At 38.9% G+C, this 23,477-nt stretch overlaps 1 protein-coding gene across 2 annotated transcripts in view; it reads left to right on the top strand.

Annotated features, from left to right (window-relative positions):
- The window catches only part of APOH (apolipoprotein H), a 46,623-nt gene extending 25,581 nt beyond the window's left edge, over positions 1–21,042 (top strand). For both annotated transcript variants that reach the window (XM_006912283.3, XM_025046962.1), the window contains 8 exons: positions 11,231–11,334; positions 11,723–11,899; positions 13,839–13,935; positions 15,201–15,277; positions 17,092–17,280; positions 17,388–17,567; positions 19,320–19,517; positions 20,879–21,042. In XM_006912283.3, coding sequence (XP_006912345.1) covers positions 11,271–11,334; positions 11,723–11,899; positions 13,839–13,935; positions 15,201–15,277; positions 17,092–17,280; positions 17,388–17,567; positions 19,320–19,517; positions 20,879–20,934 — 1,038 coding nt within the window. In that variant the 5' untranslated portion in view covers positions 11,231–11,270 and the 3' untranslated portion in view covers positions 20,935–21,042. The remainder of the gene's footprint in view (positions 1–11,230; positions 11,335–11,722; positions 11,900–13,838; positions 13,936–15,200; positions 15,278–17,091; positions 17,281–17,387; positions 17,568–19,319; positions 19,518–20,878) is intronic.
- The last annotated feature ends 2,435 nt before the right edge of the window (positions 21,043–23,477 follow it).

Below are 23,477 nucleotides of genomic sequence, written 5' to 3'. Positions count from 1 at the left end.
TGTATGTATGTATGTATTCTGATTAAGTTAATTTTGTTGCAATATGGATGAGGCTTAACTTTTTCAGGAAGCATTTGCCTTTCCCAAAGAGGTTTACTTCCCGAAGCAAATCTCAGTTTGGTGAGTGTTGCCAGGGAAATGGCTTTGAGCAACGGTGTTACTTATTCAGTCAGCTGACAGCTATTTATAGAATAGGCACTGTTCTAGTTTGCTGAGGATGCAACAGGTAGGGACAGATTCAGCCCTTGAGAGGCCTGTACTCCACGTGAGATAGCAGACAATAAATACATAAGCGAATTAAGAAAGGTAATTTCAGGTGCTGGAGGAGGTGACGGAGGAGGCAAAGCGGGCAGTGTGGTGATGACATGGTGAACGGGGGGCGTTTTCACCAGGTTTGTAGAGGGCAGAAGCCCCAAGTGATGAGAAGGAAGGCAAAGCGAATATTTGGGAGAAGACAGTTCCAGGCAGAGAGAACAATTGCAAAGACTATGGCATGTGTCAGGGAAATAAATAAAACCGTGGATTTAAATAACGTCTGTAGTCTCCCAGATTCTTTTCTCCAGCCTATACTCACTTCTTCAACCCAGGTTCTTATACCCAACTTGGCTCGAGTTAGAGATCCCAAATGTATCAGGTAAAAAAATGAACTTTTAGATCTGCGAACCAACCTCAGATTCGACCCCTGTCTCAATAAATGACATCTCGATTTCTTCAATCGCCGAAGCCTAAAATTAAGGTCAGTCTCGACTCCATTCTTTTTCTGGAATCTCCCATCACATACATCAGCAAATCACAATGCCTGTTTCTTCCAAATGAAATTGAATCTGATCACTGCTCACCACTTCCATTACTATCATCTTGGTGAAGACAAGGGCTGTTACAGTTGCCTCAGCAGTAGTTAGGGTGTTGGCTAAGGTGTTGTCACAAAAATATCGTCCTAGCTAGGATGCCGAACTAAAAATATGGTCGTACAAATAAGATAGCTGCTATTTCTCTCTAGACATGAGGTTGAGGGCTTCATGCTGTGAGGTGGTCCAGGGAACCAGGCTCTTCCTATCTCGTGGCTCCAGCATTCTTTAAGGTATTGTTCTTTTCTTCTTTTTTGAAGCAGGCTCCTTCTCTTCTAGCCCACAGCAAAGGAGGGAAAAAGAGTGAGAGAGTGTGTGTGTGGGAGAAGGGCTGCTTCCTAGCCTAGGATGCAACCTCGAGCGTATCAATTCCGCTCATATCTTATTGGTCAGGATGTGGTCACATGGCCATGCCTAGCTGCAAGGGAATCTGGAAGTGTATACCATCCAGCTGGGCAGCCATGGGTTCTGATAAAACCTGAGGATGTTCTTAGACCAAAATGAATAAGGGATGGACCCTAGCGGTCTCTGCATCCACCTCCATGGCAGTCACGAAGATGCAGCATCAAAATCTTCCTTCAGGGATGGACTTGCTGCCCATCTCATGAAGAGTGTGGCCAGCACACAGCCTCCCTCTGTCAGTTACTTTGGGGTCTGCCTCAGCTGTAGAGTTGCCTTGTCTGAAGTCACACCCTGCCTGGGCAACCTGCATCCATTAACGGAGCAAGAAGGAGATATAAGAGCCTAGCCATTTCAGGACACTCTGACAGGCAATAGCTGTCAAGTTTGCATGTCAGTTGAACTTCTTTCTCTGCCAACCTTGCTTCCCTCCCTTCCTTCACAAGTGCTGGTTTCTGTCCTTAGTAAACCCTTGCCCTCCAAATTCTGTATCAGCGACTGCTTCTAGATAACCCGACCTATTAATCTTCCTGATTCTCCCTGTGTTCATCTGAAGAATATTCTCCACAGTCACCAGAAGGGTCCTTTTGAAATATTATTTGGATTATGTCACATCACTGAACCTTCTGGGGGGCTTCCCATGTCATATTGCTCAGTGAAATTCACACTTGACCATGGCCAACATAGCACTAGATCTGCTCTTCTCACCCGTCTGCTCCCTCTCTCCCTCCGACCTCACTCACTTCTTGCTCATTCCCCTCCAGCCTCACTGGCCTCTTCCTTGGACATGCCCATCACCAGCCAGGACTGGGGCTTTGTCCTTGATGCTTCCTCAGGGCTCCGTGGGGCTCACTCCTTCTCTTCCTTCATGTCTCTGCTCTAATATGACCTCCTCAGAGAAGCCTGCCCTGATTGCCCTATTTAAAAAAGCACTTCCTTCCATCGCTCACCCTTCCTTTTACCGTGTTTATTTTTCCTCATAGCACTTAACCACTTGACACTTCATCTAGTTGTTCGTTATCATTATTTTTGGTCTTTCTTTTCCCACTAGAATGTCAGCAACTTCAAAACAGAGATTTTTGTCTGCTTTGTTCACAGCTGTTCTGGTACACAGTCACCCTTAAAGAATAGTCATAGAATAAATGGGTAAATGGACAAAAGCTGGAAGGGTGAGAATGCTGAGGGTGCAGCTCGGCAGGGGTGAGGCCCTGGAGACCACAGGGAGACATCTGCATTTTGTTCTAATTTTAATGGGGAGCCATGGAGTATCTAAGTGGGAGAGCAGCCTGGTCTGTTTTTTGAGATGATCACTAGGCTGAACTCCAAGGCCCTGGGACCTCGATGTTGCCAATGATAGGACACTCATTACTTCTTGAAGAAACCCATTCCATTGCTGAAAATCTTTATTAATAATTTTCATACACTGAATCCTTCTTTCCTATAAACACTACTCATTAATCTAAGTTCTGCCTGCAGGAACAAATCAAAACAAGTTTAAAACTTCTACATGATGGTCCTTGAAATATTTGAAGACAGCTTTCTTCCCCTTTCCCTTTTTTGTGCCTTTTGTCTTCTTTTTTTCCTTCCTTCCTTCCTTCCTTCCTTCCTTTCTTTCTTTCTTTCTTTCTTTCTTTCTTTCTTTCTTTCTTTCTTTCTTTCTTGGAGACAGCATTCTAAGTCTTCTCTAGGGTAAACATCTATAATTCTTTGAATGACTTTTCATTGTCTTTCAGAGAGGTCTGGCTTTTCAATGTACTCCTTCAGAATTGCCAGAGTTTGGTGAGACTTGCATAATACAAAGGAGCAATTGTGCCAAGACTGACTATGACTTTGAGCGCATCCTAATTCGATTAAATTTCAGCCATCTTACAACTAGGCCAGGCTACACTTGTAATCAACAGAAACGTCTGGAACTTCTTCGAGCTAAAACTGCTCCAGCCACTGCTTAATCTACCTGTGTGCCGAGGTTTACATTGTTCTTGTCACATTTATCCCATGGTTTCTGTCTGATGTATTGAGCTTTTTGTGATCAACTGCATTCTTTTGGCAGGACAACAGTGGAAATTTGTAGTTGTTGTTATTATTATTATTTATTATTATTATCCATCCAATTCGTTGAAAATATCGAATAGAATAAGACTGGAGACATAATTCTATAGTTTTCTTCTTGAAAGTTTTTCTAAATTATCAGCTTTTAAAATAATGGACTGAGTGAATAGAGGAGTATATTATATACATACTGCAAGTAGCTTGGTAGAGAAATACAGAGATTTTTGGAGCAGGGTAATGAAGGGGGACATGCTATACTGAAGAAAACTAATATAAGAACATGTAAAAACAAAGGGAAACTCATAAATAGCATTGGCATCTTAAATAATCAGTCGGATTTATTTTGCCCTAGGAGACAAGAGAAGTCGTCTATAAAGGTGAGACTTGCACAATACAAAGTATTGTGCAAGTCTCACCTTGATATATTTGTACGTGTTCATATAATGAGATGCTTTAAGAATGTTTCTTAAAATCCATGATCTTCTTGAAGAGTCTATATAACTCAATATTGTTGGGTATCCATACTCACTTCAAATTTAAAGATTAAATTAAAAAGAAAAACAATAGGTCATATTCATGGGAGATGTATATGTCTTTTACTCTCTTAAAAATAGTGAATTATTCTCCAAGCTCTCCTTTACTTTCATATAATCTAGACCTATTAGAGCTAATGAAACCTTGTGGGATTCGTTTGTTTCACGTTATAGCTACTGAGCAGAACTTTTTGCATAGTTTGTACAAGCAGCTACTAAATCAACTCATAGTACTGTAGTACAGTCTACATTTCAGCATCTCATATTCCCAAGGATAACATCAAAAGATAAGTCATTAAATGCTTGGCTTAAATGGAAAAGCATGTATTTTCTAATCTAATAACTCTGTCAAGGACAGAATTGGACACAATTTGTTCTAACCTGTTTAAAGAGAGCCATATTGTTTTTTAATGATCGTCTCACCTTGATCCAAATGCACATAAACCATCCTGTTTAACAAGTCATACTTTGGGCTGTGGATTTCTGTTAAACTTAACTGATGCTTGGTTTTCATAATCTGTGGTTTTTCTCCTGTTTTCAGGCATATCTTTTGCTTATCGTTTTAAAAATACATTTTTCTCCCACTGTAAAGTGATACAAACATATTACATACAATTTGGAAATTAAAAAAAAAAAAACAGAAAGAAAAAAAATCTCCAAACTGAAATACTCTTAATATTTTGGCCCGTTAACGTCCAACATTTTTCTGTAGTATTATTTACAATATCACAATGTTTTACATGTTTTTTTAAACAATATGTTCATATTATTAGATCATCTTCCTTATGATCCTATATTTAAAGATTGATGACAGTGATGTTGAGGTCAGAATTATAAGTTCTTGCAACTTGGGGTGTATTTTCTCGGATTTATAGCCCTAAAATACATTTTGGACAGCTAGTTTCTTACATTCTTTTCTAGAGGAGGTTCAATTCTGTCTTTGTGATGTCCGTTTTACCTTTTTCAATGTGAGTGTAATTTTCTTTGCTAGATAAGACAGAAGAAGACTGAAATTTACGTAATTGAGCTCTGTCTTTTTTTTTTAACGTTACATTATGTTTAGAACCTTCAAAGATTTTACAGTGGGAACATAAATTGGCTAACCTTTCTTGATGGTGGCCTAGCAATATGTATCAGGAGCCTTAAAAATGATCTGCCCTTTGTCCAGGTAATTCCACATCTGGAAATAAACTCTTAAGGAAATAATTTATTCAAAGATTTTATAAAAGATATTAATTGGACGTTATCCTTAATGGTGAAAGATACCTCTTCAATGTTTAAAAGTAGGGAAATGGTTAAAATATAGGTTAAAAAGCATGCCTTTAAAAAATAGATCACAATCTGCATAAGTGCTTATGATATGAAAATAAAAAACAAAATAGTATACTGAATATGATCCTGATTTTGATTTTGATATGTAAAAATACCAAAAAGGTGTAACTCTGTGTGGTGATAGTATAGGATTTTTTAATGTTTCATATTTTTTTCAGATGGATTAGAATGATCGATTACTTTGATAATGAGTAGAATAAGCATGTAATTCCCACGTGTATGCACCATCTTCCTGATGACGTAGAATACCTCTTCTTCCCCTTCCTATTCTGACTCCCACTCTTTGTTGTCTTTACATCTTTAAAAATCTTCATCTCATCCTGGAATTAGTTTAGTTAGCTGAGTTCCTGACATTTTGCAAACTCGGCTTATGCTGCATTTGAATTCATTCCCTTCTCCCATCCCTTTCCCCGCTCAGCATCGTCTTTTTATATCTGAGCTCTTGGGGAGTCACATTCGTTTCTCTGGCTTTCTCCTCATTTTCTTCTACATCAGATCATTAGTGAGCATATTTTCAGCATTTTATTCTCAGGCCGTCATCTGTTAAGCCTCATTCCCTTTTAGTATCTCGTGATGAGGTCGTACTGTCTTTTCTGTGGATTTTTTTTTTTTTTACCATGGTTTTCTAAATAGTGTATGACACCTGTGTAAATTTCCCAGTGCATCGTGACCTTTTTGTCCTGAACTTGACCTAACTTGGGATTTCACATGAAGCAAGGAGAGGGAGAGAGTTGGGACCTGAAATTTACACCAGAACTAGACAGAGGGGCTGGGGAGCTGGAGCCAGCTGAGGGGCTGACTCGGAGGAATTCGCTGTGCTTTCTGGTGATCAGTAGATGTTACTTGGGTGACATGATGAGTCTTGGGGAAAACATCTATAGTGTTATCTACACAAAAATGAGTTCCCAGAGCACGGGAGTTGTATGATTGTGTTGCCCATGGGGACTTAGATAGGCCAGGTAAGCAGCTGCAGAGAAGGCTCATTTCACATGTGTGAATTACATACCATACTTTTGTGTTCGTAGATTTCCATACAGGAAATCTTGTATTTTCCCCAAATGAGGAAATAGATTTTCTGTCTTCTCTACTGATAAGATTTTAAAAATCAGCAAACACAATAAAACAGAAATATGATATATTAAAAAAGGGAAAAAGTAAAATACCCATATTCTACCACCTAGAAACTACAACTACCATTCTGTAGTGGTGTATGGAAGGTAACTCTTTCTTTGTCTTTTGTTCTTTCACGTTTTCTAGTCATGAGCACTAATTCACCGAATCTCATTGAAATCTATTATTGTATGCTTTTGCGTAGGAATTTCCAGTACTTTGGTGTAAGAAATCTGAGTCATTGATACTAATTGTAAGAATGTTAATAAGAGCTAAATTTCATCAAGTACTCAGTATGAGCCAGGCACTTTGTTGGTACTCTGCATGCATTCTAATTTAATCCTGACAATGAGCATTTGAAGTAGGTTTTCTTTTCACTTCCATTTTAGAGTGGAAAACTTGACCAGAGAATGTTACTTGTTCCAGATGCCACAGCTTATAGTAAGAGGCAGTCAGGACTCAAACTCAAGTGTGCCGTGATTAAAACCTCTGTCCTTCACCCAGACACTGCACTCTCTCCATGGTGCTGGGCCTGTCCTCTTCCCCTGGTGGAGTCATTCTCTGAAGAACCAGATACTATGCTATATTTTTCTATTTGGTTCACATCTATCTCCGTAGATTCTGTATCATGACTACGGCACTTTTCTCCAAATCCAGCTTTGAATCTGAATATCTCAGTTGGTCTATCTGCCTAGCAAAATCCCCTCTGAGTTATATATTATTAGCCCTTTGCTAGGACTCCACTGTCCTGGTATCTTTTATTCACGACTTTGGAAATAAAATCTTTCCCTCCAATGCACGGTTCAGGAGAGCAGCACCTGTTCCGATTCATCGTGGCCGATTGTGCACTGCTCATTGCATAACTGACACCACAGCACGCCAGGCTGCTTTAAAATGTGAGAATGGAAGGTGAGTTGAGTTTGGCATGTACTGAAGTTTTTCTTATTTGCACTCCACTTCTCCCTCCCACACTACCCCCTCACCCCTGATCTGTCTTCCACACTGCTGTCCATCTCTTTCCAAAGCACAAACCTGATTTTGTTCCTCCCTTTCGCTGCCTTCAAACTCCTAAACATGTCATAAAAGGATTTTTGTCATCCCGATCCTACCTCCTCTTTGGCCTTATTTCCCACTATTTCTCACCTGAAATAGTCTGTCCCAGCCACATGCAACTGTTTTCAGCTGTTGGGAATACATCACGCTGTTTTATGGTTCCTTTGCTTTGACAACTATCTGGAATATTCTCATCCTTATCATCACCTCCCCATCCTCACCTCCCTCTCTCTGAACTGTTAACGTTCTCTGAGACACAATCCAAATGAAATGTCCTCTGTGAAGTTTCTACAGACGCTTCTGAGAAGAATGAGCACCATACACTTGCTTCTGTAATTTCATTTAGAGCATTGGATCTCGGTCTTAGTAAACTGTAAGCTCCTTACAGATAACAGTCAAGTCTTGTTTACTTGTGAAAAGCTAATATCAACTACAAAGCTACAGCTCGGTAAAGGCTTAGTCAACACTTGTAAAAGAATGAATGAATTCGTGGAACCCAGGAGGTAATTCACAAACGATCAAGAAGTTGTGCAATATAGAAAGTATAGAAAGTCGTCTCACTTTGGCAAGAGAGAAAATGTATGTGGTGCAACCCTATCAGTTGAACTTGACTTAGGTAAACCTTGACATGCTGAATCAGTGAGTCTTAGCCTTCACTGCAATCATAATTACCTGGGCACTTGAAAAAATTACCAATGCCTGGGCCTTACCCCCAAAATTCTGCTTCAAATTTTCTATTTTTTAAAAAACAGTCTATGAGATTCTAATGTGAAGGTGAAGACTAACTGCTCTAAATAAATAGAAATTTCAGTACACAGAGACATAAGTTTCTTCAAGGCAGAAGCTATTTATATGGATGGGACCCTAGAATTCACACAAAAATGTGTCAGTGCTTAGCCTGCCTATACATTTCTAGACACATCTTATCATGCCCACTAAGCCTTGTGACATGTTCCCTCATTACCTCGGTAAATGTGTCCATAGTTCCTGATAGATTTCGCTCTCATTGAGCAAAAGAACTTGCATCTTTCCACGGGGAGCTTAGCTTGTTGGCGGATATTGGCTAGAATCCCAACCCAGAAAAAGACAACACTGAATTTAAAAAGATTCGAATTGTTGCTAAATGTTTAATGTTGTGGTTAAAGTCTCTGCTTGTGAAGTAAATAAAGTTTTTGGACTTGTGATGCAATGTGATTTCAGGAATACAAAACCTTGGACTCTGTGTCTAGGTCTCTATAGTTTAATTTACAAATTAAAGTAGGAAAGGATATAAAGTCTATAAAAAAGGATATAAAAATTTTAAGTGCAAGGTCCTTTGTTTCATATAAAACAAATATTGTCATGTATTCTTATAACTTAAGTATCTATGCATCTATGTATTCCAATTCATGAGTCACAAAACATAATATATTATGTGCAATATTAAATCCAAGAGTTGGCTAATCTTTAGTAGTGAGTATAAACCCAACAATACAAAACATCCACTTGGTTTGCCAAAATTCCTTGGATATTTTTCGTAATGATTTTTCCATTTGTTCTGCCAAACTAAACTTCAGTGGTAAGTTTAAATGCGTCTTTAAAATGTCATTTAATGTTGATTATCAGCCAGCTCCTTGGTTATTATCATGAGTTAGTTATTGGAGTGTGAGTTGAACTATATGGAGGGGAAGGTAGACAGGCTCCAGGCCCACCACGTGGTGCCAAAGTTACACGAAACAATAAATCACAGACTGGAAGGTGAACGGCCACATCTCATCTTAAGGCTCATCATAAAGGCTTTTCATTAAACCTATGTGTGTTTTTACAAGAGTTCTGGGAACATCTTACAATTCTCAGACATGTACAAGTGGCAAAGCATTCAGGACTAATAATAATTACAATTTATTAATTGTGTGCTTTACCATTGATTATCTTTGTATTCAGTTATATAAAGGAAAATTTCACTATCCCAAAACAATCAAACAAAAAGCTGTCACACTACATTTGATTTAGTTGTCGCTTCATTTCCCCGTTTCTTTGTCTTTGCAACAATTTCCAAAGTTCAGTAGCCGGTAAATTAGAGCTGGTGGCAATGAGGTATAATTAACATATAATAAAATGCACAGATCTTAAAAGTTTAGTTTTAGATGAGTTTTGACAATTGTATGTACCCAAGTAACAACCACCTGAAATAAAATATAGAACATTTCCACCCCTCTGGAAAGTTCCCTCGTGAGAGGGAGTACATCCATCAGCAAGCATCATTAAGAATCCCTCTCCCCATTGCTGCCCGTCTCAATGTCTATTGTGCACTTCTCAACGGCTGCCACAAACGTTCTCAGTTTCAAACTTCTCAATGTTTCTTTTCCTGATGCCCAGCCTGTCTGGTTTCTCTCTGTCTTTCTCCATCGACTGCCGAGCTTTTTTATACAGACCAACTTGGCCTCTCTTCATTAGTATCTCTCTTCTCCACGATAAAGCCGAGCCTGGGAGTAATCAAGCAAACAAGAATCCTTCCCCTTAAAAGGAGAAAGTGGAGTGTGTGTGTATATGTGTGTGAAGATCGTAACTGAATTACAGAAGGGGAAGGACCACCATTATTTTATATACACTTTTCTTACCATGGAACACACTGTTCTTTAGAAGCATAGTTTAAGAATCACTGTTTGACAAGAACATTTCTTAAACTGATGTCGTCTTGAGGAACTTTAGACCTGTGGCTATAGACCAGGACCACCCCAAAGAGAACAAGCAAAGTCTGTGTACTCAGAGATTACTATAGCTGGGGAGTCGCCCATCATCATTTGTGTTTGGTGGAGAGTCAAAGTCAGGTAGAGGAGGTGGAAAATTTTGACTATAGACAAAAGGAGAGAGTTTCAAGTATGCCCTGGTTGGCGCTCATTGGTATCAGGAAGATGAAGGTGGACTAAGTAGAAGCCTGGCATCCTACGTGATTGGTTAGAAGAACATGTGTGGTTTTTTCTGGTTGGTCCTAAGTTGGGCCGATTGCTACAGAGATTGTGATTTGGCTTCCTGGATTGATTGCTACAGAGGTCGTGGTCCAGAGTTCATTTTTTATAAATTGTCTGGCCATTGTCCATTTGAAATGAGAGAACTGTGGAATCATTAATGGTTCCCTTTCAACCTTCCCAAGCAACATCATCAGCCTGGGCCCCTCTCTCCTCTTGCTCAGCTCCTTTTCTTCTTTGAGTCCCAATCAACTTTCCAATCCCTAAAACAGATCTAGAAATCTGTTTAGACAGAGCTAAGAAGTACTAAGGGTAGATGAGCAGGGCTTTGTGTTGATTTGATGTGAGCAGATTGAGGATTCAAAGATAGCTCTAAGATTATAACCAGAGCTACGAGGAGGATCTTGTTAACTAGCTGCAGGTAAAGGAAGAATCTGGAAGAAATAATCATTATGTGAGAGAAGATGATGCACTCAGTTTTTAGGCATTTTAGTCTGAGATGCCTCCATGAAGATGTTCTTTAGAATCATACATCAGGAAACTGTAATACCATTTTAGAGGTGTGGAGACTTGCACCTGGAAAGAGATGGTTCTAAGTTTATATGCCAAGGCAGGGGCTGGAGCAGGCACCTCAGTGTTTTGGTGATCCAGCCACTACATACACAAAATACAGGATGGAGAATGAGAGGTCTGGACTGGAGACCCAGTAATCCGGGAATCACCAGCGTTCTATCAGAGGCAGTCAGCAACTGTTTTGTGCCTTTAACACATATGTCATGAAGACAGAAACCATCTACCAAAGATTTCACAACAGACCCACAGAAGTGAAAAGTAAATGATTAAAGAACATAGGCCTCAAATCGTGATACTTTATCTTCTATTTACAGAGATGAAAGTACACACAAAAAAAATAGTTAATATTTAAGCACTTTTATATCTGCATCTCTCTTTTTGGTAGAGGAAAGCCACTTTGGTGGTGCCGGTGAGAATCAGCCACAATGATTTCTCCACTGCTCATCTTATTCTCCAGTTTTTTCTACCATGTGGCTATTGCAGGACGGAGTAAGTACTCTTTGCTTTTGCAAAAATAATTGATATATCCAACACCCTAGTATATGCAAGGGGTCACTAATAACAACTTAGATTCTCTTTAGAATGGATGCTAGAGAGACTGGATTGATACTTATTCTTTAATATTGCCACGTTTAAAGTTTCTCCATAAGAGAACCAATTTAAGCTTCAGCGTACTCACCTGTAAAATGGGGATAAGGATAGTACTCTTCAGTGGGTTGTTGAGGAGAGTAGTAGAGATATGGTACATATGAAGTATTTGGCACAGGACTTGTTATAGTTATTATTGGCAGCATTAAATAGTTTCCATTTCTGTGCTAGCTGAACTTAAAAATGCAAACATAGATTTCTTAACCAACTGCTTTCTGCTCTATTTCAGCCTGTCCCAAGCCAGATGATTTACCATTTGCCATCGTTTCTCCCTTAAAAACATCCTATGAGCCAGGGGACCAGATAGTGTACACCTGCCAGCCGGGCTATGTGTCCCATGGAAACATGAGACGGTTTACCTGCCCTTTCACAGGACTTTGGCCCATTAACACGCTGAGATGTAGACGTAAGTCAGCGCCAGCACCCTCTCACACATTCTCTCCCCTCATTTAGATTCTGGACATTTTGGGGGGATAACCCAGGGTGCAGCGGGCCAGCAAGCTGCAGAGTGCAGGGCTGCGGAGAAATGAGAGGGTGTGGGGGCTTCTCCATGGAGGAGGAGACGAAGGGCAGTAGGTGTTATTTAAAGAGGAAGAGATGAGCTTGGCCTGGAAATAGGGGAGATGTGAAAAAGAGACCTGGTACGATAAAGGGAGATGAAAACACTATAGAAGTGAAAACATCCTCTGAAATTTAAGCAGACGCATGAAAAAAATAAAACACGAAGAATCGTCATATTTTGGGACTTTGCCTCAAGATGAGAGCAGGTTGAATAGTTACTGAAAAAGCAATACATTTTGTTTAAATTATGTCTGTTATATGTTATATTTATAATAAAATATACATAATATATATTATATTAAATTAATAACATAATACAGATTATATACATATAGATCTCTATTGATTTATAGTAGATGGTTGATATTTTAATTAAATTTATTGGGATGACATTGGTTAATAAAATTATGTAGGTTTCATGTATTCAATTCTATGATACATCGTCTTTATATTGCATTGTGTGTTTACCACCCAAAGTCAAATCTCCTTCCTTCACCATATTTTTGATCCACTTTGCCTCTGGTGAACCTTTGTCTGTGTCTGAGTTATTATTTGTCTTGTTGATTTGTTGCTTTCAGTATATTTCATATATGAGTGAAATCATATGATTCTCAACTTTTTTCATCTGACTTATTTCACTTAGCATAATAATCTCAAGATCCATTCATGTTGTCACAAAAGGTAGTATTTCATCTTTTCTTATGGCTGAGTAATATTCCTTTGTACATATGTAGTACATCTTTATCCAATCATCTAGGACTCTTTGGTTATTTCCATGGTTTGGCCACTATGAATAATGCCGCAATGAACATAGAGATACATGAACAAATGTTTTCAAATGTTGGGGGTAGATACCCAGAAGAGGGATTGCTGTGTCATATGTTAACTCTATTCTTAATTTTTTTGAGGAAGCCCCATACTGTTTTCCATAGTGTCTGTATGTATTTACATTCCCATCAGCAGTGTATGAGGGTTCCATTTCCTTCACATCTTCTCCAACATTTATTGTTACTTGTCTTGCTGATAATAGCCATTCTAACAGGTGTGAGGTGACAGTAGATGGTTGCTTTTATTCATTCACATAGTTCTGTGATATCATGCTGGCATACTTTTTGACACTCGAATACTGAATAACTGACTAGATGGGATTTCTAGCAATTTTATGTAGAAGTTAAGCACTAAAAATAACTATATGGACCTATCTGGGCTCTGGTTATTTTGGTCATTTGGAGACGACCATTGTGAAAATTACATATGTTCGTATAAGTGATTTTAATATACTTTTTGATTAAAATTGACCACACATAATTTTTAATGAAAAACCACTATAATATCATTAGAGAATTTTTTTCTTTTAATCAGCCGTAACTCTGGAACACTATTTCATTTTTTCAGTTATTTTCCATGCGTATATTTTTGCATTATTGCACAGAGCAGATACCATTTTGTGTTTTTTCTATTTTTATCAGCATATCAGAAACATTGACTATGTCGCTATGGTTTTCATAATCAATATTTTATTGGCTGCATTATAGTTCAACTGTTGACTTACCATCATTAATTAAAATAATGCCATGATAGTGAACATTTAGACTGTTCCATCCTTATTCTTACAGGTAACAGTGTAATCAACACCTTAGTGCACATATCATTTGACTTGTTATTTTCTCAGATTGGTTACCAATAAAGTTATCAGATCAAAAAATAGAAATGAGTTTATATATGTTTTATTTTAATAGAAAGTTCTATAAATAGATATTTACCTTTTTATCTTTAAATCACAGCCAGAGTATGTCCTTTTGCTGGAATCTTAGAAAACGGAGCTGTACGCTATACAAGTTTTGAATATCCCAACACGATCAGTTTTTCATGTAATGCTGGGTAAGGATGGGTGACTGAGTAACTGTGCCCTCAAGATAAACATCACGACTGGTCCATATTTTATTTCTAGCCTTTACACTGGACTCGCTGAATACAAATCACTGAATATGAATGTGCAGTGGTATTGAGGGGGTGGGGTAGAGGGTAGAGATTATGACAGCTAGTGAAATATATCTAATTTTTCTGTTCCTGATTAGTTACTTATCTGAGGATGTACATTGAAGTGATTGAAACTAGATGACGATTCCTTATAATCTCTGGACGAAATCTTGGCTTGAGGGTTAAAATACTTTAGGAATTAGATTTGGGCTTTAGTTATGAGGCTAATTTGATAGACTGACCTGGTATTCCCTAGAAGAGAATTTTATGGAGAAGGTTGGGAGTATGATAATGTAAAACAGAGTTCTCTTAAATCACCTAATGCAGCACAACATCCCCAGGAAGAAAGCACTTGTAGTCGGTAATATAGCTCATCTGCCTTATCAGAAAAAGATGCCACCGGTGACATTGTAATAGCATGTTAGTTGTAGATTAAGGCAAAATTTTACTGAGGATCCTTGTTTGGGATTGGAAATTAAGAAATACTATGTGTGAAAAAGAAATGCAGTTCTTTCATCTGAAACAGTAATTTGCTGATGGTTCTGATGACAAACAATATTGAAAAAATTGGCTTCAAGGACGGAATGTTCCATTTTCCATGGAAATAAGACTGCATAGTTTTTTTGTTTCTCTGTTTTCAAATCTGAAATCTTTGTTTCAATTACAGTTGACATACAGCATTACATTAGTTTCAGGTGTACAACATAGTGATCAGGCATTTATATAATTACAAAGTGATCATCCCAATAATAGACTGCATTGCTTTTTACACATCCATGTCACTAGGCTCTCAGAAAATGAATAGTAGAGATTACTCGGTTTGATTCACTTTTGTGATCCTGAAAAGAAAATGGTTCTTTGCTTTATATAAGAAGCAGTTAATTTAGCTAGCTGGTTAGAAATGAGGGATTTGGGGTTTTGGCTTCTACACCCACCACCAGTGGAACCCTCCCTGCCCCACCCGATTCTTCAGCGATTCACCTGGAGCATTAGGTTGGAAGGCTTGATGAGCCTTAGATGAGTGTTAGGCTCCTCGGGAAAACAACATTATAAAACGGGAAAGAGGTCAATAGTATTAATCTGAAGCAATGCACAAAGGAGAAGACATTTGAGATGCTCTCGATGGATTATTTTCCTGCTTGATGGATCACATTTTCCTTTTGCAGGTTTTATCTGAATGGAACTAATTCTGCTAAGTGCACTGAGGAAGGAAAATGGAGTCCAGACCTTCCTGTCTGTGCCCGTGAGTCTGTGGGTCCCAGTTATGGGAAGGTGACCAGTTGGTTTTAGCCTGGTTTTAGCACTGTAAATTCCATGCCCCAGAAACGCTTCAGTCTCAGCTCTGTGAGATGGTTGGTCGCCTTTATGGGGGAGTGTTGGTTCTGATAGCATCTTACTCTGGAGGATGGAACAACTGCTTTGGAAAGACAGAAGGGAAGCATGCTACTCATGAGCACGTTTTGTATCCTCCACCTGATGGAGCCAGTGGTTTCTGGGTTTATTCATTCTAACACTCCCATGATGTTTGGGCAGGAGCTTGGACGTGTGTGGCATTGGTCTACCAGGGGCCGCCACCAATTGACTAGAAGAACTTTTGGAAACAGTGAGATCAAACACCTTCTTTCCACTCTGGAACTTCATTCATTCATTCACTCATTCATGTATTCAATAAACATGTACTGAAGGCCTAATATGTGCCACCTCCTGTTCTTAGCTGTGAGGCTACGAAGCTAAGGGAGACTTAGCTCTGCCTTAGTAGTGATAAGGGAGACAAGCAAGGTCACCATCACGGTAAACTTAGAGCCCATCGAAAGTCTCTGCATCCTAAAAGCTGATTGAGTTTTCTCTAAACGTCACTGATGATTTATTTAGGGGACACTCAGCTGCACCGCCAGGGTAAGCTCTGGAGTTTACTTAAATAGGGAGGTGCGTCCTTATATTACCTAACTTGTGATTTAGGTAAATCTAATCTTTGACCAGGAGGCCCAGGCATTATAATAATAGTTATGGATTTTTAACATTTCAGTGAGGTCTGTCTTAGCAAAAGCAAGTAGAAAAGTAAAGCAATTTAAAATAAACAATAGTTTAAAAAATCTAAACTACAAAAAAAAATGGGGGGGATAAATTAAGTAGAGTTTTTTACTCAGCAGTAGAAATCACCATGGGTCCTATAAATAGTTTCCCTTTTTAAGCAGATTTGTATCTATTTTGTAAAGTCATTTTTTCTTTTTAGTTACAAACAGACTACTTTAGCTTCAGTCTGACAGGGCGCTTCTCATTCTTCAATGTACACACAAATCACCTGGGCATCTTGTTAAAATGCAGAGTCTGCTTCTTGGTTCTGGGATGCGGTTTGAGCTTCTGTATTTCTAACAGGCTCCCGGGCAATGCTCATGCTGCTGGTTTGTGAATCACACTTTGAGTTGCAAGGCTCTAGACAATCCCAGTTAAATCACAGATTGGTCTGCACTCACTTCCATTATGTTTGTATAACTTTCTCTGGACTTGTTGAAACTCCATGTTAGTCAGGTTGGGATGACAATCTATACCGTTTCTCTGTGTAAAGCTCCTTGTATAAGCTCTATACGTACAGATTGCAAAAGGAGGAGGTATTCGATAGGAAAAAACAAACCTGAACTAGCAGCAGAACACAGATGTCACAAGTACTTTGCACCAAATTGCTGTCATCAGCGATAATTGCAGGATGATCCTTCGGCAATGTCCTCCACCAATTCTGACTTCCAGAAACATCTTCCAAGGTAGCATTTGGATCAAAAATTTTATGGAAACCTAACCATTGTGTTATTATAAAAGGAAAATTAGCAGCGGTGAGACTTAAATTTACTTCATTTTTTTAGTTTTTCGACTGGTTCGGACCTTTGATTTTCGGATCGTATTTTCTTATTTGGCTTCTACAATTGATGGCTTTTACTCTGGCAACTGATCAAATTTTGCATTTTCTCAAGTTAATCTTCAGATTTTTTTTTCCTTTCTGGAAAGAATATATTTAAAAGACTCCACCATTTTCATACAAACGATAGTTTTTTCTTTTTCCAGCTATGACCTGCCCTCTCCCTCCCACACCTAAGTTTGCCGAGCTCAGTGCTTATAAGTCATTGGCTGGGAACAGAACCCTTTATGGAAACAGGGCAGTGTTTAAGTGTTTGCCACACTATGCCATGTTCGGAAACGATACTGTTACCTGCACAGCATCTGGAAATTGGACTGAGTTACCAGAATGCAAAGGTAAGTGCGAGGATAAGAGAAAATAATTACAACAGTGCAATTCCCATTTTTGAAAACTATTGAAAATTCCGCTATTTATACTATGTCTTATTGAACAAACTTTTTAGAAGTAAAATGCCCTTTCCCATCAAGACCAGACAACGGATTCGTGAACTATGCTGCAAAGGAAGCACTTTATTACAAGGATAAAGCCACGTTTGGTTGCCATGATACGTTTGTCTTGGATGGCCCGGAAGAAGTAGAATGTACCAAATATGGAAATTGGTCTGCCCAGCCAAGCTGTAAAGGTATGAAATATGGGCGAGGTCCTAAAATGTCTCTGAATCAAAGGATCACCTTTATATGGCATTTTCTTGTTCCAATCGTTTCCTCCTTGCTGCTCAGACTGTCTGCCCAGCCAAGCTGTAAAGGTATGAAATATGGTATAAAATGGTATAAAATGTCTCTGAATCAAAGGATCACCTTTATTTGGCATTTTCTTGTTTCAATCGTTTTCTACTTGCTGCTCAGACCTGCTTCACAGCTATTGACATGTGAAATACTTTAGGCTTAGGACTCACATGTGCATGGGGAAGCTTCATGCTCAGCAAGCTTGTTTGAAATTAAACTGTATGAAAGAAACAGATTTTTGTTGTGTTGATAATATGGTGGAAGTTTGTGTAGGCTTTCTATAATTGCCTTTAAGTCTTTGCCTAGGAGCACCCATTTCTGCTTTGTTCTAGTTGAGACTTCTCATTGTTGCAAAAATCAACCACGCATTCAAGGTGGTTCCAGGAAAAGGGGACTTATAGTGAATGGGCAACAGGCAGTCAGATGGACATTGAGGAAAAGGAATGAAACACAGCTGGTCCTCCTAAAACTTAAGAGTTGAAAGTCAGGAACAATTGCTACTTTTTTCATATCTCCATGGCTGCGTAGCCTCTCTAATCTCCCTGTTTCTCTGCTTACTCACCTTGAACCTGGCTCGACCCTATATTAGGACCTCTCAACTAAAGGATTCATCACTAGCTGGCATCTTTTCCCTGAGATACTGATTCCTTTTGAGTTGGATGTCTATCCTTTATTTGGTCAGTGTCGGGTACATGCAGAAAACCACAACCTAACACTATATTTCTGCTCAGGTTTGCCATGGGCTGGACAGTGTAAGCAGAAAAGGAAATTAGGTATAGCAGGCAAAATGACATATGACGAGTGTCGTAGGTTGGGGTCCCCTAGAAGCAGAGCCTGAGACAGATTCAGTGCAGGTGATTTATTAAGTGAGTGTCTCAGGAGAAAGGGATTGAGGCAGGTAGGATAAAGTAGGACACTGGTTTTCGAACATCACATGTGTTTCTGAGTAAGTAGATCTGGATAGGACTTGAGAATTTGCATTTCTACCAAGTCCTCAGGTGATGCTGATGCTGCTGATCGAACTAAGTTTTGAACAAGTATGTGGGCTCAGCTAGAGTCCAGCCTCAGTTTCATGCCCCTGGGAGCTCCGGACCATGAATTCTACCCCAGAGTCGATCCCACTAAGAGGCAAGGGACATGCATTTCGTATTCCAACGTCAGTCAGCCATTGGCTATAGGTTGCTCCCTTTCCTGACCCTGGGGATGGGGGGCCGATTTGATTGCCTCCTGGGAGAGGTAGCTCACTTACGGCTGAAGGCAGTTTTCAAAGAAGGGAACACATTTGTGAGTTGTCATCACAGTGGCTGGTGGGTAGGAGCACTAGCTCAGTAAATGGATTCTGAGTGGGCCAGCGTAGGCTTATATGCAATGGCAATATCTAGTAGTTCTTTTTTGCTGAAGCTTCTGCTCTGACCTTCATGTGTGGTTTCTGTAGGGGAAGAAAAGGCCATCTTGGAATCCATGATTAATGGTTCTATTGATAAAGAACTGCTGTTAGCAATGATACTGGTGTGATTACGTTCAGTCTTGAAATCTTGTCTTGAGCAATTTATTTCAGGTGTACTTATCTACTGGCTCAAATACTTCATTCTCTTTAAGAAACGCTAGCAGAACTCCTAAGTCTTGACTACAAATATTGTCTCTTTCAGCATCTTGTAAAATATCTGTTAAGAAGGCTACTGTGATATATGAAGGAGAGAGAGTAAAGATCCAAGAGAAATTTAAGAATGGAATGCTGCATGGTCAAAAAGTTTCTTTTTTCTGCAAAAATAAAGAAAAGAAGTGTAGCTACACAGAGGATGCTCAGTGCATAGATGGCACCTTTGAAATCCCCAAATGCTTCAAGGGTAAGTAAGTCCAACGCTGGAACTTTTAGCTCCGACTTCCATTCGCCCCTCACCATAATCGGTACCTTTTTACATAAATGTAAGAAGCCACGTCAATTTGACCATTGGATATTTAAAAAAGAGAAGCGGCAGAAGGATTAGCAAGATGAAGCAGTGAGTTTCTCCACTTGCATAAACATTTTCCTTTTCAATTATTTTCCTTAAAACTCAAGGTGGTGGTTTTATTGATGAATATTCAAGTGAATTATGCCATCTTATATAATTGAAAGTTAAGTTTGAATAATAATAACAATAAAGGGAATATTGAATATTAATAATATTTACCACCTCTTGGTCCTAAATGATAAAGAATGCACCCCAAATTACAAAGTAACTCATGGCAATGGCGATTGGTTTAAGACCTAACCTTTTTTTTCCTTCCTTCAGCAATTCCTAGAGTTTGAAAAGTACCCACTATTCATTAGAGCCAAATATTTTAAGGAAAATAATTATGTGTGTGTGAGATAAAGAAGTTTATAATGGCCAGCATTTACAGCTGCCACCCTTTTAAGTTTCAGGTTGGGGGTTAAGTATCTCTGTCGCTATGAAGGAAGAACCAGCAGAGGCTGAAGCTGTTGTTGGCTCTAGGTTTAGAAATGCTCAAGAATGTTGACAACTCTACGTCAGTAGGCTGCAGAGGACAGAGTTGGGAGCAGATGCAGAGAAGAAAGGGGTCTGCGAAGTGGCCATCTAGAGAGAGAGAGGGAATGATAACTTGTAAATAATACCCACCTCATAGGTTTATTATTAGACATATGATGCAGGATGTGGAGTAAGTGCTCAACCCATGATAGTTATTATTATAATTGTAAATAGTTAGAAATGCATTGAATAAATTGTTATTGTTCAAAACACGGCACAGCCCGGGTGCGATGTTAAATACCAAAAGTAACAAAGCACTGTAAGCCTAATACAAATCAGTGGAAAAAATATTAGAAGAGGGTAATTAAAAACAAACAAACCGAACAGAGCTTTGCTGACGTATTTCTTCAGGCTATTCTTCCTCAAAGTCTTCAGACAGATGCAGCTCTGTTAATGCATTAGGAATAAATAAAGAGCCGATACAGGGTTTTTGTTTTGTTTGTTTTTTTTAAATCTTGATTGTCAGAGTTATATATAACCTTTTATTTTCTCTCTTGGAAATGAGTGCCTTTTCATTTCCCTGATGCTTTCTCGTGTCACATAAACCTCACACTGAATGGTTTCATTCATATAATTCAATTTATTCTATACATTTGTAAAATGTCTTTGATTTATTTAGTTATTCAACAAATTTAAGAAACTGTTTCTCTTAAAATGTTTATCTTTTTCTTCCCAAACAGAACACAGTTCTTTGGCTTTCTGGAAAACTGATGCATCCGATGTAAAGCCATGCTAAGCTGGTTTTTCAGATTCAAAATTAAATATCATACTTCTATCTCTGTCCAAGGAACCTAATGGAAGTAGAAAAATAAACTGACTGAATATGTGGCCTCAGTTATTGCAATGTTGCTCCTCACAGTGGCTTACTTTTCATTAAAATATCTGGTTAAGAACCTCAATATTTGGAACATCGGCTTTTCATGGCTGTGGAATAGAAAGTGTAAACAATTATCTGAGTAACCCAGCTCTCTTCTCTCACATTCTACTCTCAAATGTTTTCAACTAAAAAACTGTAATACAGTATTTTTTCATAGAATGGTCTACAGAGCCCCCCATCAGTATCTGCTACTTATGACAAAGAAAAAACTCTATGTCCCAGAATTTCTGAGGATGGTCCAAAAATCTGCATTTATGACAAGGTCCCCCGATAATTTTTTGTATTCTCAATTTGAGAAGTATGGCCATAAAGGAATAAACATGATGTTCTAGGTCAATAGAACTGGATTGGAACCCTTGAGGTTTGGTTTACAGAATCTTTCCTAAAACATCTTTTCTTACCTACTAAAATTCCGTGATCCATCGCGAAATCCATCTTTTATTTATATGCTATTCTCTTGCCCTTCTCTCCTTCTGTAATATATGCTGGAAAAACTGACCGTCTCTAAGCCTGCACCATAGCAGCTGAATATTACTGGGGAAAAAAAAGAAAAACACAATCCTGCTAATAGGTTCCACTTTCAATTTGTGAACACAAAGCATACATAAGCCCTCAGCTCTGCCTGGCAATCGTATCATGTTTATCTAGCGTGTTCGCTCCCCTGCTCTGCAAGATAGCTATTTCTCTTCTCAGTCCTCTTCAAGCGACCTTCCCTCTCCTCACTGTCAGTGATGACCTTGCTCCTTATTTCACTGGAAAAATAGAAAAAGACCTTTTTTTTTTTTTTTTTTGTCTTGCCACTACCAAATGCATCACCTTGTCAGTATCTGTGCCAGGTACCCTTGCCCTCCATCTTGTTACGATGGAGTAACTCTGAGATCTATTTTACTCTCTCTCCTCCAACCCTCTCTCTAAGTATTGGAGCCTGGGTTTGAAGAGGATGTGGTGTCTCCCTAAACCAAAAAGCCCTATTTCAGGATTTTGCTGAACTCAAGAGCAATCCATCTGGATTTCCTCTCTTAGCACAAAGGTTTTAGAAACACTGTTTTCTTTAACTGGTCGCATGTTGATTTTAAAACCGACCTCCTCCTCATTCCACCTCACAGCTCTAGCGATGGAAAGAGATCAGCAAAGGTTTATAGCCTCTCTCCGTGCCCTATACATAATCGCTGAGTTTGCTCCAGAAAAGGAGAGAATATATTTCTCTATTATCCTTCCTTTTGTTGCAAAGCCTTTCATAATTAATTCTATGGTATCAACATTTAAAAATATATAGAAGACTTTTTTAATTGCTCACCTTGTCTCAGCTCATTTGAGAGGGAATGGACAGGTACAGCAGTGAAGGTAAGTAAGGAAGATTTCCTCTGGCATCTGGTGGGTGGTTACCGGGGGCCTTCCTAATACAAGCCTGAGCCCTAGGACTTTTGCTCCATCTCCGAAAGGCCCCCTATAAAAGCTCACAACAGGGTTCCGTCTTCTTACACAATTACCATTCCCTACTCGGATCAACTAAGATAAATAAATTCAGAATTTTTGAAGTCCTGTATAACTCGGCTCACACCCAATGAAAGAACATACTTGATGGGGGATTTTTTTTTTTTTAAATTTAAGTATTTACTAGCTATGACCTATCTTAGGGGTGTAACCAGGAGGGCACAGTATCAGTCAGAATGGATTGCAGTCCTGGACTGGGGTTTGGGAGTTGGTGGGGTCAGTGCTGGAAGCTTCCTGATGTCCCAGGCGTGACCCTTTTGTTGTTTGACTGTGGGAAAGATGGGGAGGGGGTCTTATGCGAAAAGCTCGTAGCCTCGTGGTTGGCACTCAGTGCTTGGGCAACAGCTATTTACCAACTGGTGTAAAAGCTTTTCAATATTTTAACACACTGTATGTTTGGCCATGCCGGCTTTCAAGAAGGATTTGGGACAACTTAATGCTGAAAGGATATAAACAACATAAAAATAAATCATACACGCCAAAAACAAAATAAAACAAGCACACAGATTTTGTATTTTTTTTTATTGTTACACCATTTTTAAAGCTATTTTTGAGAGCATTTTTAGGTTTACAACAAAATTGAGAGAAAGAGAAATTTCACATATACTCCCTGCCCCTACGCATGCCCAGACTCCCTCATCGGCATCACTCATTAGAGTGGGTGGGTGTGTGTGTGTGTGTGTGTGGTGTGTGTGTATTTTTTTTTTTTTTACCAAAGATGAACTTACATTGACGTATCATCATCCAAACTCCACAATATGGTTTAATTCTTGGTGTTGTACATTCAGTGGATTTGGATAAATGTATAATGACATATATCTGTCATTTTAATATTAAAAATCCTCTGCGCTCTGCCTGTTCATCTACCCCACCCCCACAAACACTGATTTTTCTATGGTTTCCATAGA

This window comes from Pteropus alecto, unplaced genomic scaffold, assembly GCF_000325575.1.
Source record: "Pteropus alecto unplaced genomic scaffold, ASM32557v1 scaffold134, whole genome shotgun sequence".
Classification (NCBI taxonomy): Eukaryota; Metazoa; Chordata; class Mammalia; order Chiroptera; family Pteropodidae; genus Pteropus; species Pteropus alecto.
This window is presented reverse-complemented; position numbering and strand designations above follow the sequence as displayed.